The 14,282-nt window shown below is 44.8% G+C and overlaps 1 protein-coding gene across 1 annotated transcript; it reads right to left on the minus strand.

The window, feature by feature from the left end:
* Positions 1–116: 116 nt before the first annotated feature.
* wdr19 (WD repeat domain 19) lies at positions 117–13,244 on the minus strand (the record flags this gene model as incomplete). Its single annotated transcript, XM_079219247.1, has 36 exons — positions 117–287; positions 864–940; positions 1,035–1,158; positions 1,634–1,784; positions 1,875–1,956; positions 2,037–2,161; positions 2,247–2,343; positions 2,899–2,976; positions 3,068–3,136; positions 3,237–3,346; positions 3,442–3,566; positions 3,668–3,814; positions 3,903–3,986; positions 4,075–4,157; positions 4,280–4,426; positions 4,837–4,894; positions 5,004–5,113; positions 5,858–5,968; positions 6,067–6,226; positions 6,591–6,804; positions 7,083–7,230; positions 7,530–7,685; positions 7,887–8,003; positions 8,148–8,254; positions 8,397–8,517; positions 9,932–10,104; positions 10,208–10,278; positions 10,362–10,535; positions 10,638–10,750; positions 10,974–11,054; positions 11,339–11,454; positions 11,561–11,676; positions 11,830–11,958; positions 12,064–12,129; positions 12,237–12,328; positions 13,239–13,244. The coding sequence occupies 36 exons, from the start codon at positions 13,242–13,244 to the stop codon at positions 173–175; spliced, it is 4,053 nt and encodes a 1,350-aa protein (XP_079075373.1). The 3' UTR covers positions 117–172.
* Between the last annotated feature and the right edge of the window lie 1,038 nt (positions 13,245–14,282).

Raw genomic sequence — 14,282 nt, forward strand, 5'->3', positions numbered from 1 at the left:
TATCTATATAGATATATCTATATCTATATAGATATATCTATATAGATATATATATATATATATATATATATATATATATATATATATATATATATATATATATATATTTGACACATTTAAACACATAAAAAAATAAACAACATCTATATACAGGTGACTAACTGGGTTTTCTTCACTGATCCAGTTCATTGGTCTGCAGGTATTTGGAACAATCCGAAACCTTCTTTATCTGTTTGACACTCAGAGTCTCGGAGCACATCGGACACACCGTCTCCGTTTGCAGCAACCTGGACACACCAACAGTTCAGTGTGGATTGGTTAATGGAACGATGAATGAGAGGCGCAAATCATGTGCACTTATTCGCTGTCCGTCAGCGAGTCCGATGCCGCTCATTTTTCAATCTGCTCGCCGAACTCCAGCCGAGAAATTCGATGAGCGTATTTTCTAAAATATTGAGCTGTTACTTTAAAATCAAGGAATCAATACGAGAGGTATGGGATGTTACGTCCCTGAACTCACACTGTATCTAGTCGGGAAGTATTCTGCTTATTTGGTTTTGTCTATAAATCTGGAGCGTTAAGTTAGACTGGTGTCACGATGACGCAATGGCCCTTCCTCCTTTCTTATATTCCTTGTTTAGATTGAGGAAAAGAAAACAGTGCCTGTACTGTAACCCAGCAAGCTGCTACTGACTAATCTGATTTGAGAAATTATCAGATGATCACTTTTCATAAATGTGATGTCAAGAAATCCTCGCAGCAAGAAAAAAAAAGAAGCTTTCTGAATTAAGAGAAATACTGTAACCTGCCTCATATCTGTATGTGGACGACTTAAAAATAAAAATAAAGAATTGATCACTTACAGAATGAACTGAGAGTAGAGTGCGGGGAATTCACAATGAGGACACATGGACCAGTCTTCTTTCAGCATGTGACGACCCTGAGAGAATAAGCAAAAGGAGGTTAAAAGGATAAATGTGCGGTAAACTGTTTTGTTCCGCGTGCGCATGAAGCCCGTGATCATGAGTTGGTACCGTGGAAATGCAGTATGGCAGGTTGTTCTTGCAGGAGATGCACAGCAGTTCGTTCTGAGGCAGCTGAACGCCACAGAAGGGACATGGAGTCGTTTCTTCCTCCAGCTCCGACGTGTCCGGACGTCTGTTGAGAGCGAAGAGGAAGTAGGCAAGAGTTGGACAGATGAGGTGAAACACTGTTTTTATACTTGTGTCTAGATTGTTCGGTGGTATTTGGTATTTATCCAAAACATACAACATATTTTCTCTCCTTTCTCAACAAAAACCGTGTTATTAGTATCTTTAGCAACTTGATAGGAAACCATAATCTATATCTGTCAAGAAAGAAAAAAGTTCAACTTCTTTTTAACTTGCACGTGTAGACACTCTTCTTAAGCTATTTCCAATATAAAAGCACTGATTACTTATTACAATGTACAAATACGGAACAAACATTTCCCCAAAAGGCAACAGATCACACCAAGCTAAAAAATTCAAAAGCATCCCTTGTGGCAGAGATCCACCTGTAGACGTAACTCTGCCACCCACACACACATGTGTGTAAAAAAAGAAAGAGGGGGGCCAGGAAAGAGCGGGAGAAAATAAAAGCAAACCCTCACCGAACCATAGCCTCGATCTTCTTTCGGTACTTCGGGTCGATCTCGTTCCGGTACTCCGGTCTCATCAGCATGGCAGCAAAGCTGAAGGCGGAGTTCTTCAGTCCGGCGCGGTGGCACTCGATGACCGCCGACGTCAGAATAGGAACAACATCTGCACAAACACACGGATGAGACGTCTGCTGGGCAACTAGATACAACTCAACTGATCAGACGGAGAGAGAGAGATTCACTGTGGACTCACGAGCTGGAAACTTGCTGATGTTGTTGCTGACGCGAATGAGCATGCGTGCCCCTTTCAGGTGGTCCCCCCTCTTCACATGGACCTACACGATATAATGTAGTCAGAAACACTACACGTTATCTTGGAACAGTCAAAAATGACTACAGTGAATAAGGTGAGCACCTTGACCAGCAGGTAGGAGTGGAGGATCATTAGATTGGTGGCCATCTCAGCAGGGATTTTTATCTTCTGGGCCTGCAGCTCTGTGTACATGCTGAACAGCACGTCATGGGCGTTACGGTAGTTCCCTGTAGGGCAGAGAAGACGTACGATTGCGGTACTGTGTCACCGGCACACAGAAACAAAACGCTGTTTGTGTGAGCGTGGTTGTACCGGCACACTGTTCTTCTCTGGCGATGATGATGGCGGTGCGAGCAGCCTCCCTGTACAGCTGCAGAGCCATATACAGACGGAACAGGTACTTGGCATCCTGGGGGGAGGAGATAGCGGGTCGAGTGTTAACCGGTGCAAGTTCGACTGACAGTGTCACTCGGGGTCAGAGTCACAGACATTCACTGGGTGAAATTTAGTCATTCCGTGTGCTTTGTGTTCTGTGTGCAATATGTGTCTGATTTAAAGTGAGGTCACAGCTGATGACACACAATCATGTCTGTATATATACCTGTATATATCTTTGCATATCAGTTGTGTAGACACATAGCAGCTGAAAATATTTCCTCTCTTAATTTCAGTTTTTAGCTCCCACATGAAGCACTATCAAATTTAGGAATAAGAAAATGTGTTTTTCTTTGTTAAATCTGCCGATCAAACTGTTCCAGGCTCTGAGTGCAAATACATAAATCCACACTCTGAGAAACACGATGGTAAACCATAAAATTGTCACAGTATAGTATGTCATAAAATGGCTTGAAACGTTATGGTATGTAACATTAAAGAATGTATAAGACAATGATGAAATATTCGATATTTCACAACAAAGTATCATCCATTGGGACAAAGCCAAGAGAGAAGGGGGAGGGATTACCTTGGGCATCCCGTCGCTCTCTCCCATCAGGTAATCTATCAGCTGATTGGTCAGATAACTGTCCCTGGCCTGACCCACCTGAGGGTCACACACATCCAACACACTGGAGTTAATGGCCACATGGTTTGGTATATGCACTGGGAAGTCCAGCGTGACTCTCGGCACTCACCGTCTCGATGGCCATCTCCACAGCCAGGTTGTCGTCAGTGTTGGGACACTTCAGGAAGTGCTTCAGGGCCTGAGGAGCAAAGACAGAAGGGACTGACAAATGAGTCCATGTCCAGGTGAACAGCTGTTAGAAACGGTCATATAAGAAAGAAATAAAGGAGCATTCTCACTCGGCTGTACTGCCCACACTTCTGAAAGAACTTTCCGGCCTGCAGGTGCTTCTTTTCTCCCTCGAAGTAGAGAGCGATGCTCTGGTAGTCCTCCTGCGTCGCCTCGGGGCCTGATGAGCACACACAAGTCACACAGACCGCTTCAATGGCGCTCGAGAATCATTCTGCAAACACGTCCAGGTGATCATACGGCGCACGGACTGACCGATGATGTCCGCATACACCTCCATCTGCCCGTGCTGCTGTGCCAGCTGGAAAGCTTCGTCGTTGCACTGAGACAGAACCAGGAAGTGGATGGCGGAGCCGTAGTCGTTCAACCCCAGGAAGAACCTGAGGCACACGCAAGCAATGCCGTTCAAGGTCAAAGTACACAAATGTAGGTTGGGGGGGGGGTTGTATCTTGTATCCACGTGTGTTCTCAATCGTCCTACCTGGCAACCATCTTGGCGCCGTCGATGCTCTGCGTCTCCCTGACGATGCGAATGGCCTCCTCGGGGTTGTTCAGGTGCTCCAGCAGCACGCGTATCACGTTGTCCCAGTCTTTCGCACTCTCGAAGGCCTGGGCAGCGTCTTTATACCTGGAGCACACCGGCACACATCACATCGGCTCCCTCTATGATGACATCACTACCGCCGCAGTCACGGACATTCACACTGAGAACTTACTTGCCGTCCGCCTCCTTGGCTTTGGCGTACTGCAGGTGGATCTTCGGAGAGGAGACGTGCGGGAGCAGCTCGCCCACCTTCGCCCTGAGTATGGAGTGACATGACATGAAGCGGAATCGTTTACAGGAGGAGGGGGAACGCACCGGCCTGTCTGTGTGGGCGTGTGTCTCACCAGTTCTTGCAGCGAATGTAGACAGATGCAGCCTTGTCATAATACTGTCCTTTTTCGTAGAGCTGAGCGGCTTCAGAGAATTGCTGGAAGAGAGAGGACGACGTGAACACAAATAGACACTCAAAAACACGATCTGATGCTCGATGCTGCTCAAGAAACACGGCAGATAGTTTCCAAGAAGAGAGAGCGGAGGCGGACTCTCTACCTTCATGCCCTCCAGGATGGCTCCACATTCCTTCTTGAGGATCCTGCTCGGGTGCTGAATGACCTGAGCGGCTCCTCTCCTGATGTCACCCATCCGGATGGACATCCTGGCCACACCGGCTCTGCACGCCTCGTCGTGCTCCTGGAACTGCACAGCGACGGGGAAATGGAGAGAGGAGACTTCAAAAGTAAGTACATTTCATGGTGACCACCACCACTGACTACCTGTCTGCTAAGTGCTCTTGCTAAATACAGACAGAGTGGAGCAGACTGCAGCAGATGAGACCGTGTGGCATTTTTGGCGAGGACGCATCAGACACTAAACGTGGATGGAATATGACGCTGGTTATTGGAGGACATAGTAGATGTTTACGCCTCAAAGGAAGTGATAAACCATCAGTGTTGAAGTGTTGGAAGTTCACAGTTTGACAGCTAGTGAGGTCAAGTGTAGCAAGAATATAGAGCATGTGAAGTGTCGAGAGAAACAGCGCTCACAGTTTCATACTTCTTATTCTGTGGTCTCTGTAGAAAAGCTGAGATCAAATATGTTGCACTTACTTTATTATTTTGGGTCATGCCTTTTTCATAGTGTGCGAGAGCATTCACATAGTCGCCACTGCAAAGAGAGAGCGGGAGAGGTTTAAGATACAGTGTAGATGAAACAGGTCTACTGAATGGTGTCTGAGAGAGAGTGTGTGTGTGTGTGTGTGTGTGTGTGTACTTACATAAACTCCAGATGTACAGCGTATTCTTTAGATATGAAGGGAATCTGGTCTTCTGCTAACCTCTTTGCTAACGTAAGAGCACTGTCCCATTGCAACAGGTCTCTCCTCATCTAAAACACACACACACACACACACACACACACACACACACACACACACACACACACACACACAGGTTTGAACTCAAGCATACATTCCCAATCTTTGGCTTTGCAAAAATAATTCACAATAACGATATTATCGCAATATCTATAGTAAATAAATAATATTTTTGGTTACTGTGCGTGATTACACTCAAACACAAGTGTAGGGAGGAGAGGAGGAAATGTGTGTGACCATAACTGTATATAAAATGATTAAAGAGGTGTTGGATTATCTACAGTGTACACAATATTACCATGTGTATTATTAACATATCCATATTTATTTTTAAATATCACGATTATCTTCAATACTACAGTTGACATACTAGACCTATTATAGAATTTGTATATACACTGTATATATTTGTGTACTATATTATAGCAGGACATACTATACTATGACTTTTTTTTTATATAGTCAGTCTCAGTGTTATTAAATGCAAAAAGACGGCAACACAATGTATTTTGTGAGTAATATATAAAGGACTCTCCAAAAAGAAAATTCCCATGGACACAACAGTTATCATTATATATAAATGTTGACAAAATGCAACACATATATTTCTGACGCAGACACAAACATTTTAAAGTTTAAATAAATGTAGAAATTCACAAAATGCATACAAAAATATTAGCATTTTCATCAAAAACATATTTGGATGTTGTTTGTATTCATATACAAACCGTTGAACCTGTGTCTGTGTGTTTTACCTCCAGGGCAGCGATGGGGCAGCCTGAGGACAGATACAGGTCCTGGGCCAGGTTGTAGTCCCCCAGAAACATGGCCAAATGTCCTGCTCGTAAATTCATGTCCTCAATGCCCTTCACAGAGGGTTAGGAGAATAGTCACACTGAAACGATTGTTATCAAAAAGGAGTGACATATGAGCCAATGAGCCTTGGATTGCATGTGACTCGTACCTGGATGCCCTGCAGGGACAGGACCATGCCCACGTTGCTGCTCATGCGGTAGACCTGGATGGCCAGTTCCACCTCCATGTGGACCAGACAGGCTTTGCCTACCTCTTCCCAGTCTGTGTTACTACCTGCAGACCTGCACAGACCACTTGCTTCATGGAACCTGGAATACACACACACACACACACACACACACACACACATATTTTCACCTCTTGAAAATGTGCTTTTGTATTCAGGGAGAGCCAACTCACTGACTACTTTAGAGTGAAAATGTAAAGGAGTTGTGTGAGAGGAATGGATGGTGAAAAAAAAAAGAACGTCCTGTGAAGTGCTTACATTTTTTTTTTTTTAAAGCATTGATAATCCTGTTTAACTGCATCTTGCTGAATATGTCCAGAAGAAACCAATTTATGACTTGTGTTTGCATCATCCCTAGATCTGAATCCAATTGTGCGGATATCTATTCTCCCAGTTGACAGACGTATAAAAGATCTCTTTGTCATCAGTACATCAGCACGGCTGACCTCTTCAGCATCAGCGCCTGGGCGAGCTGCTTGCCGAGCTCCGGCTGAGGACCCGCCGGTGTGCCGCTGGCGTTCTTGAGGAAGGAGTGTGTGCTCAGAGCCACTTCACTGGTCTTGCCGCTCGCCGTCTGACATGTCAGCTCCCCGTTGTGCAAGAGCAAAGGCTTCTGGGAAAAGAGGAGTGCCGTGCTCCCCACCAACACCACCCGGGGGCCTGGGCAGCGTGGATGAAAAGAGAAGTAGAAGAAAGGGAAAGCTTGAAATAATGGCCACGCTGTCTCTTGCCAACATCTACATCACAGGGTGACGATAACAGGAGTTTTTCAAGGGAGCTATAACCCAGATTCTTTTTGGCACTCTGTCGCGTTAGATGATATTATTTAGTTAATTTACTTATTCAAATGTATGCTGTTGCATTCATTGCAAGTCCCTCAGAATAGGACAGTTGGATGTGTGTGTGTGTGTGTCTGTGATGACGTGGCATCGCCATACCATATATGGTGGTTTTGTGCAGGGCGTAGGTATAAACCTTGTCCTCATCATAAGCTACAAACACTCCCCGGTCAGCATGCCAGTTGTCCCACAGCACCCCTGTGATGGTGGGAGAGAAGTTGGGGAGCTCAAAGCAGGAGTCCGTTGCCTGTGACACACACACAAAGCACTTTGTAATCCTTGGTTTTGATACATGCTATTTAAATAAACGTCACTATTCCATCATTATCTTTTATATTTTTCCTACTTTATTATCAGTACCCACTGTTTAAGTGGACAAGATGTGTTACCATGATATTTCATTGCTGGATATTTGATGTCAAAAAAGGTCAAAAAAGATTAGGTGTGTGTGTGTGTGTGTGTGTGTGTGTGTGTGTGTGTGTGTGTGTGTGTGTGTGTGTGCCGCATATTGATCTGTATGCAGGTCATGTGACCACATGTACTGACGTTCGTAGGGGAGAGCAGGAAGCCGCCGTTCTTGTCGTCGATGAAAACCAGCCGTGTGCCATTCAGGTCTGGGAACACTTTCCTCACACCGACCGGGTGGCTGTAGCTGCTCACAGTCTCCCAGTCCTCCACCAAGACACACACCACGTTACCCGACTGAGCAGCGGAGAGACGGGGATGTCCATTGGAAAGAGGAGAGGCAGGGAGGGGAAGAAGATGAAAAGAAGATGAGCACGACCTCCGTTCATTACTTGTGGAGCAGCTTCATTCAGCTAAATATTGTCCTCCTGCTTTGTCCTGCTGGAAAAATAAAAAAAATGTGGCAGACTGACTGAGGTGAGGAGTGCTGAGTCTTACATCGGTGCCGTAGTAGAGGAAGTCAGCGGTGAGAGCGTGGCAAAGGATCCGACCTTTTCTCTCATCGTCTGGAAACAACTTCATCTGCTTCTTCTCATCCTGGTCTTTGCCTTCGATCTACACACACACACACGCACACACACACACACACACACACAGACACATATATCTTCAGTGTGTTGAAGCTTAAAAACAACAGTAGATAATGAAGTCCGCAGAATAATCTATAATAAAAAAGAGAGAAACAAAGCGGCGACTCACCATGTGCAGCTGCACTTTTCCCTCAAACAGCGCCGCTGCGTAGTCCGAGTTCAGGCACATGCTGGCTATCGTCCCCAAATACTCGATGTCTTTTAACTTATTAAAACCTGAGCGACACACAAAGCGATTACTTTACATGATTAAGCAAATAATAACGGACATGAGTCATGGTTCGTGGCTAACGCGCGCGCGCACACACACACACACACACACACACACACACACACACACACACACACACACACACACCGGGTTCTCGGTCCACCAGGGCGTAGAACCAGGCTCTGTTGTTCATTCCCACAGCCACGTGAAACGGTCCCATCGCAATGAAAGTAGGCTCCACTTCCACTTGTATGGCCACGGGACTCTCCTGAAAAACACGGTGCATCAAAAGAGAACTTTAGGGTGTTTTCATCGATCACGTAGCGAGCGAGTGAAGCAGCGGTTTCCCATATTGCGCATTCTGAAGCTAAAGCGCAGCCGCGCTTTCTGCCGCCGCCTGGGATAAAACTGCTGCGGATTAGTACCTGAATGTGCACGTGCAGCATACATATATATACATACATATACATGTACTGCATACCCCCACATGGTGTCTGTTGGTGGCTGTGAACATATACTTTGTGCTTTAAGTGCAAGATAAAAGAAGATATACTTCGTTGTCCCTAAGGGGGACATTTTGCTTGTATTCTTAGGCATTTACATTAGGCATTACTGTATATTATTTGTTTTTAATATTGTAGCCCTGGGGGATAATTATTATTATTATTAGTGGTACTAAATAACTCTTTGTGAGATATATATCCTGCTGGATTTAGTACACAGGTGTCATTTTGGTTCACCAGGGATCATTGGTGAGCAGACCAGGTGGGGGCGGGGTTTAGGAGAGAAAAGGGGGAAGGAGGAAGGAGAGGGGAAGAGCCAACGTGAGGTGTGAATGAACAGGTGTGGGAGGAGAGGTGGGAATGAGGAGGTTGCTGAGCTGTTGCTGATGGGAGGACGTGTGAGCTGGGAGTACCGCCGCTGACTAAGGCCGTTGCTGCAGACGGAGCTGGGAGGACGCGCCGCTGACTGACGCTGTTGCAGGCGGGGCCGAGGACGACAGACTGAAGGACGGCGGGCGGAGCGAGAGGCAACACGGCACCGGAGTGACACCGGCCTGAGCTGTGTGTTAAGGATTAGTTTTGAAAAGTCCGGTTTCTTAGTTTGAAAAGTTTCGTTTCGTTTTGGTTGTATTATTGTTCCCCAAAAGGGTAGATATGATTTGAACAGTAAACTAATTGTTTTAACCGACAGCCGTTGTCTGTGGTCAGTCTCTTTAACATTTAATATGGTCAATTATTTAATCACTTAATTATTTCAATCAGGACAGGTAAACCTTCGGGTAGCTACCTTTTTAAATAAATGAACCCAACCACCCCATCATTAGACCTACGGTAATAGAGAGTGGTGGGGTGCTACAATATAGTTTTGCCTAGGAAGCACACCTATGTCCCATAAACTCGGAGTAGAAATGTATTTTTGGGGTATTTACTAGATTCCAAGATACAGGGGCTTCTCATTTCTACTATCACGGATGTTATGGCCTTGAATTTTCTTGCTGCATCAAATTTTCTCTAACTATATATAAAATGGTACATACGTTTTGAGAATTGTGCAGCCTTGTGGAGGTATGCTCTTTACAAATTATTTATTGTGGTGTTGCTGTATTTATTCAGTCCCTTTGGAAGAAAATCTAGTTTGAGTACTTAAGCGTGCATTTATGAGTGCATGCGTGGCCTCACCCCCTCCACCTGGTTGGACACGGTGACCTCCAGCAGGGAGGTGAGGTAGGCCAGCCGGGTGCCAAAGCTGCCCCCCAGGATGGGCAGCTTGGTCAGGAAGACATGAAGCGTCCCTTTCTGTGTGGAGACGGCCAACAGCTGGCCGTCGTCCGTCCAGTTCAGCTGGTCCAGACCTGGAGGAGCAGAGGGAGAGGCAGGAGAAAGGAGAAAGGGGAAGTGAGTGGTGCGTTCAAGGCGGCCCTTTGATAGTGGCCTGAAACTGCGGAACAGTCTCACCTTTGGTCTCATCATCCAGCTGCACTACATGGCTGATATCGTTGAGCTCGGACAGCTCGTGGATCTTTATGCTGCAGCAAGAAACACAGGGCTTTAGTTTTCTTTCACAAAAATAGGACTGGTTGTGCTCTTTCTTTTCAAAGCCTGTGTGTACCTGTTGTCCCCGCAGGAGGCGGCCTTGTTTATTGCTGGCGAGATGGCCACACTGTTGAGGCTGTCTCTGTGGTTGTGAGCCTGATAGAGCTCCTGCCCGATCTCCCTGATGTGCGTGGAAATGACCACGAAGAACCCATGAGAGAAGCCGATCAGGATGTACCCATCACCGTACCTTGAAGAGACACGCAGAGGAAGAGAAGGAACCTGAGGACAGATATCTCGCTGCCGTGATTCGGTGCTAGCGTCTCGTCAATTGTGTGATGGTGTGCAGTACCAGCGATAGGACACGATGTGCCCATAGTGGGGCTGGAAGGTCAAGTTTAACGGGTTTTCATGGTCGTTGATGTTGTAGAGCATCAGGATCTTGTTGTCCACAGACAAACTCACCTAAAGGGTTAATAAATGCAGGTCGGTAAACGTATGCCATGAAGTGAAGTTGAAACATTTTCATCCTTCATATCATGTTTAAATCTGCGTAACATTTTAAATGTTTCTTCACAATGGAAGTACTTAGATGAGGATGAATATTTTGACCCGGCACGACAGAAGTAAACATGTGACACTTCCCAACTCAAGACATTAAAAAATAATTAAAAAAACACTAACTTACAGTATTCTCTCCCAGCCCGGACCTTTCATTGGTCTTCATCACTGAAAAGTGAATCTCAGCAGGCTTGCCTTGAAGAGTTGTCTGGAAAAAGAACAGAACTAATAAACAACACTTTTTTTTGTCACTCTTATTCCTCTTCCTCCACCCAGTGATATAATGCTGTTCTGTCATTTTTCCAAAAATACGTCAGCTTCAATTTGTTTACCTTTTACTTCTCTATCACGCACATTATGACCATTTACTATTGGCTGCTCGTAATATCAGCCGGTGCGCTGTACTTTTAATTTAAAATCCGCCTGGATGACACCAACAGTGAAATGGTCCTGATCTGTTGTGTTTCTGCATTCACGCGTACGTGCGCCTACCTGGCTGATGGTGTCCCCCTTTTCATTGCTGATGGTCAGCGTCTTGTCATCGCTTCCCAGAGCCAGAAGATTCTGAACACTCCAGCACCCACAAGTGATCTTCTCGGTGTGTTTACCTGCGTGGTGAGAGAGAGAGGTAGAGACCATCAATATGACAGCAGTGACTAAAAACTCACCGAACCAGAAGCAACGGTCTGTGCAGTGGTGTTGTGTGTATAGTACCCTTGACTGGGATCTTGACTAAGGTCTGCTGATTGTATATCAACAGATTTCCTTTGACTGTCCCAACTGCTAACAACGGGCCCATCTTTGACCACAAGATGAAGGACATCTGATCTCTGTTGAAACAAACTCAAGGTATTTCCAATATATTCATCTTTCATTAAGGTCTGGAATTATGAATGTGCTAAACCTGGCATCAGATTTCCATAGATTTGTGGTAAGACTAACTCTTCCCTCTTCCCTGGAAATGCGAGGCATGCTTGTCATACCTCGTCATGCCGCTTTCTATCTGGGATGTTTTATTGACGCTGGCATCCCAGAGGTAGATGGAGCTGGATTTTGCCGCTATCACTGCCAAAATGTCCCCATCTTTATCCCAGTCCATCCCAACACAGCGCCTAAGGGGAGTGGGAGAAAGAAGAGAAAGTGAAAAGGGAACTTTGTGTAAAATACTCTCGAGCAGACAAGATTGGATGGCTCAAAAATGGCAATCTCGCACGTACCCCGGAAGGCTGAGTTCAGACCACTTGTGTCCATGTCGATCGAATATTTTCACTGTGTTGTCCTGTCTGTATGATGATAAATAGTGTGCACATTTTTAGGTACTGTGCTGATTTAAATCTTGTGTCAAGAAAAGTCGATTATTACACAGTTCTCTTTGTTTGTTTTTACTCACCCTGCAACAGCGATATAGTTACCAAGGGTTTTCTGCCATTTATACAGCAGGTTGGAACCCGCCCAGGCTTTGTCGGCGAGGATGAAAACACTCTGTGGACACAAAGATTCACTTTTAATTATGTTTTATTTGGAGGGGGAGGAGACATAGCAATACTTCAAATTAAAGTAGCACTCATAGTTCCCTATATATACTTAGAACAGAAGTTCCCTCCTAACCAAGAGATTACTTCATGTCAAAGTGAGTTTGACAGCTATGAGGAGCTCTAACTCAGCAGGTAACAGCAGCTGTTTATTGTCTTTCTGTGACTTTCTAGGAGCTGTGTCAGGTGTATGAGGATGACTCAAGCGACATCACTTTAGTTACATCGGTTTGGGCTTGGAGACTGCACATTTTGAACAGAAAGGCTGCATTTCAAACTGCATATAGAAATATCAAACAGTTAGCTGGCGAGGTGTCTGTGTAAAGCCCTTGCTGACAGTGACAGCAACACCTCTTACAACACTATATTTGATCTGCCGCAGGGGTCCAGTAAAATGTATTAAAATCGCAGCGTTTTTCATTGTAACGATAGTGTACCATGTATTACAGTGTTGTGATTTTTGGTCATTCAGAAAGTTTAAATTAGCTACTTATTTGACTAAAAACGCTCAAATGTACGTTAAACTGCTTCACGTCACACGGACAGTTGCGTGATAATGCGTTAATAAGTTACTCTTAACTCACAAACGCAAATCGTCATTTGGCTTTAATAACGCTTTAGCCAACAGCAGAGCTGATTTAGCTAAATATCTAACGAAGCCCAATGCGGCACGGTAATAGGGACACTAGTTAGCTTGTTTGCAGGAGTTGCCTAACTAGCTTAGTTATCGCTGCCGTTAGCAGGCGCCGTAGTTAGCTCGGTTAACGTGAACGTTAGCTAGCTAACTAGCTGAAGCTCAGCACTGAGCCCTTTGAACCGGAGGTGACGCTGGCATTTTAAATTAATTTGCGGAGACCAACCTTCATCTTGATGGCGGTTTGATAATTTCAACTTTAAAGCGACATTTTCTGTTGGAAAACGTCTTCGACACAACTCTCGTGTGTCTCCCACAGTGCTTCACTCTGAAGCGTCTGCAGGAGCTACTGCGATGTCATAGCAACAGACGTCAGCCAATGAGGTGCCTTAATGCTTGGTCTCATGGTCTTAAAGGGACAGTTCACCCCTACGTTAAACAAATACCCTCCTTTTCCTCTTACTGTAATAATATTTGTCAATGCAGATCGTTTTTGGTGTGAGTTGCCTAGTTTTGTAGATATCAACTTTTTTTAAAACATGCCTGTAACCAGAAATCATGATCCGATTGCTCAAGAAAATCCATATACCTTGTTACCTAAATTTTCCATGTTATTTTTTAGTATATTTTTTATATTGTGTCAAGTGAAACGGTCTGCTGTGAAAAGGGCCTCCTATTATATATTCTTGAACAAAGGTTCCCTTCACAGTAAACAGAGACACTATCAGAAAATGGTGTAGATTTGATATTTACAAGGACTGAATCCTTCCACCTAAAATAGAAGCACCGAACAGATTGTGAAGCAGAAACAACAGACGAGGATTTAAAGTCTCTCTGCCTTCATTCCCTCTTCAAAAAAGTTATCAAACAACCTCATATAAAGTGAGCCTTGGGGTATTATACTGTGTACATAATCTCTGTGTGCGACCAGCTGTGTTTGCTGTGGAGACTTTATATTACATTGTATTGTCTCGGCGCGCCTGACAAGTATTAAACAACTGCAATAAACTGAGAGAGCAGATCGTTAATAACAATACAGACATGTATTTGATGTTTAATGTAGTCCTACATGGCAAGTACAGGAACTGATATTTCTTCTTTTTTAAAAGCAACTTCCTGTGCAGTGTTAGTCAGCCCACTGAATATATGATCCCATCTGGTGCATTGGTGCAAATGTAGTTTGTAAAGATCCAGCAGGCTGCAAGACTAGGGATGAATACTAAATCTGTGCAATCTCCCAGTGGCTGTTTCTCATGGCCAGTGGTGAACA

The sequence above is a fragment of the Taurulus bubalis genome, assembly GCF_910589615.1.
Source record: "Taurulus bubalis genome assembly, chromosome: 6".
Classification (NCBI taxonomy): domain Eukaryota; kingdom Metazoa; phylum Chordata; class Actinopteri; order Perciformes; family Cottidae; genus Taurulus; species Taurulus bubalis.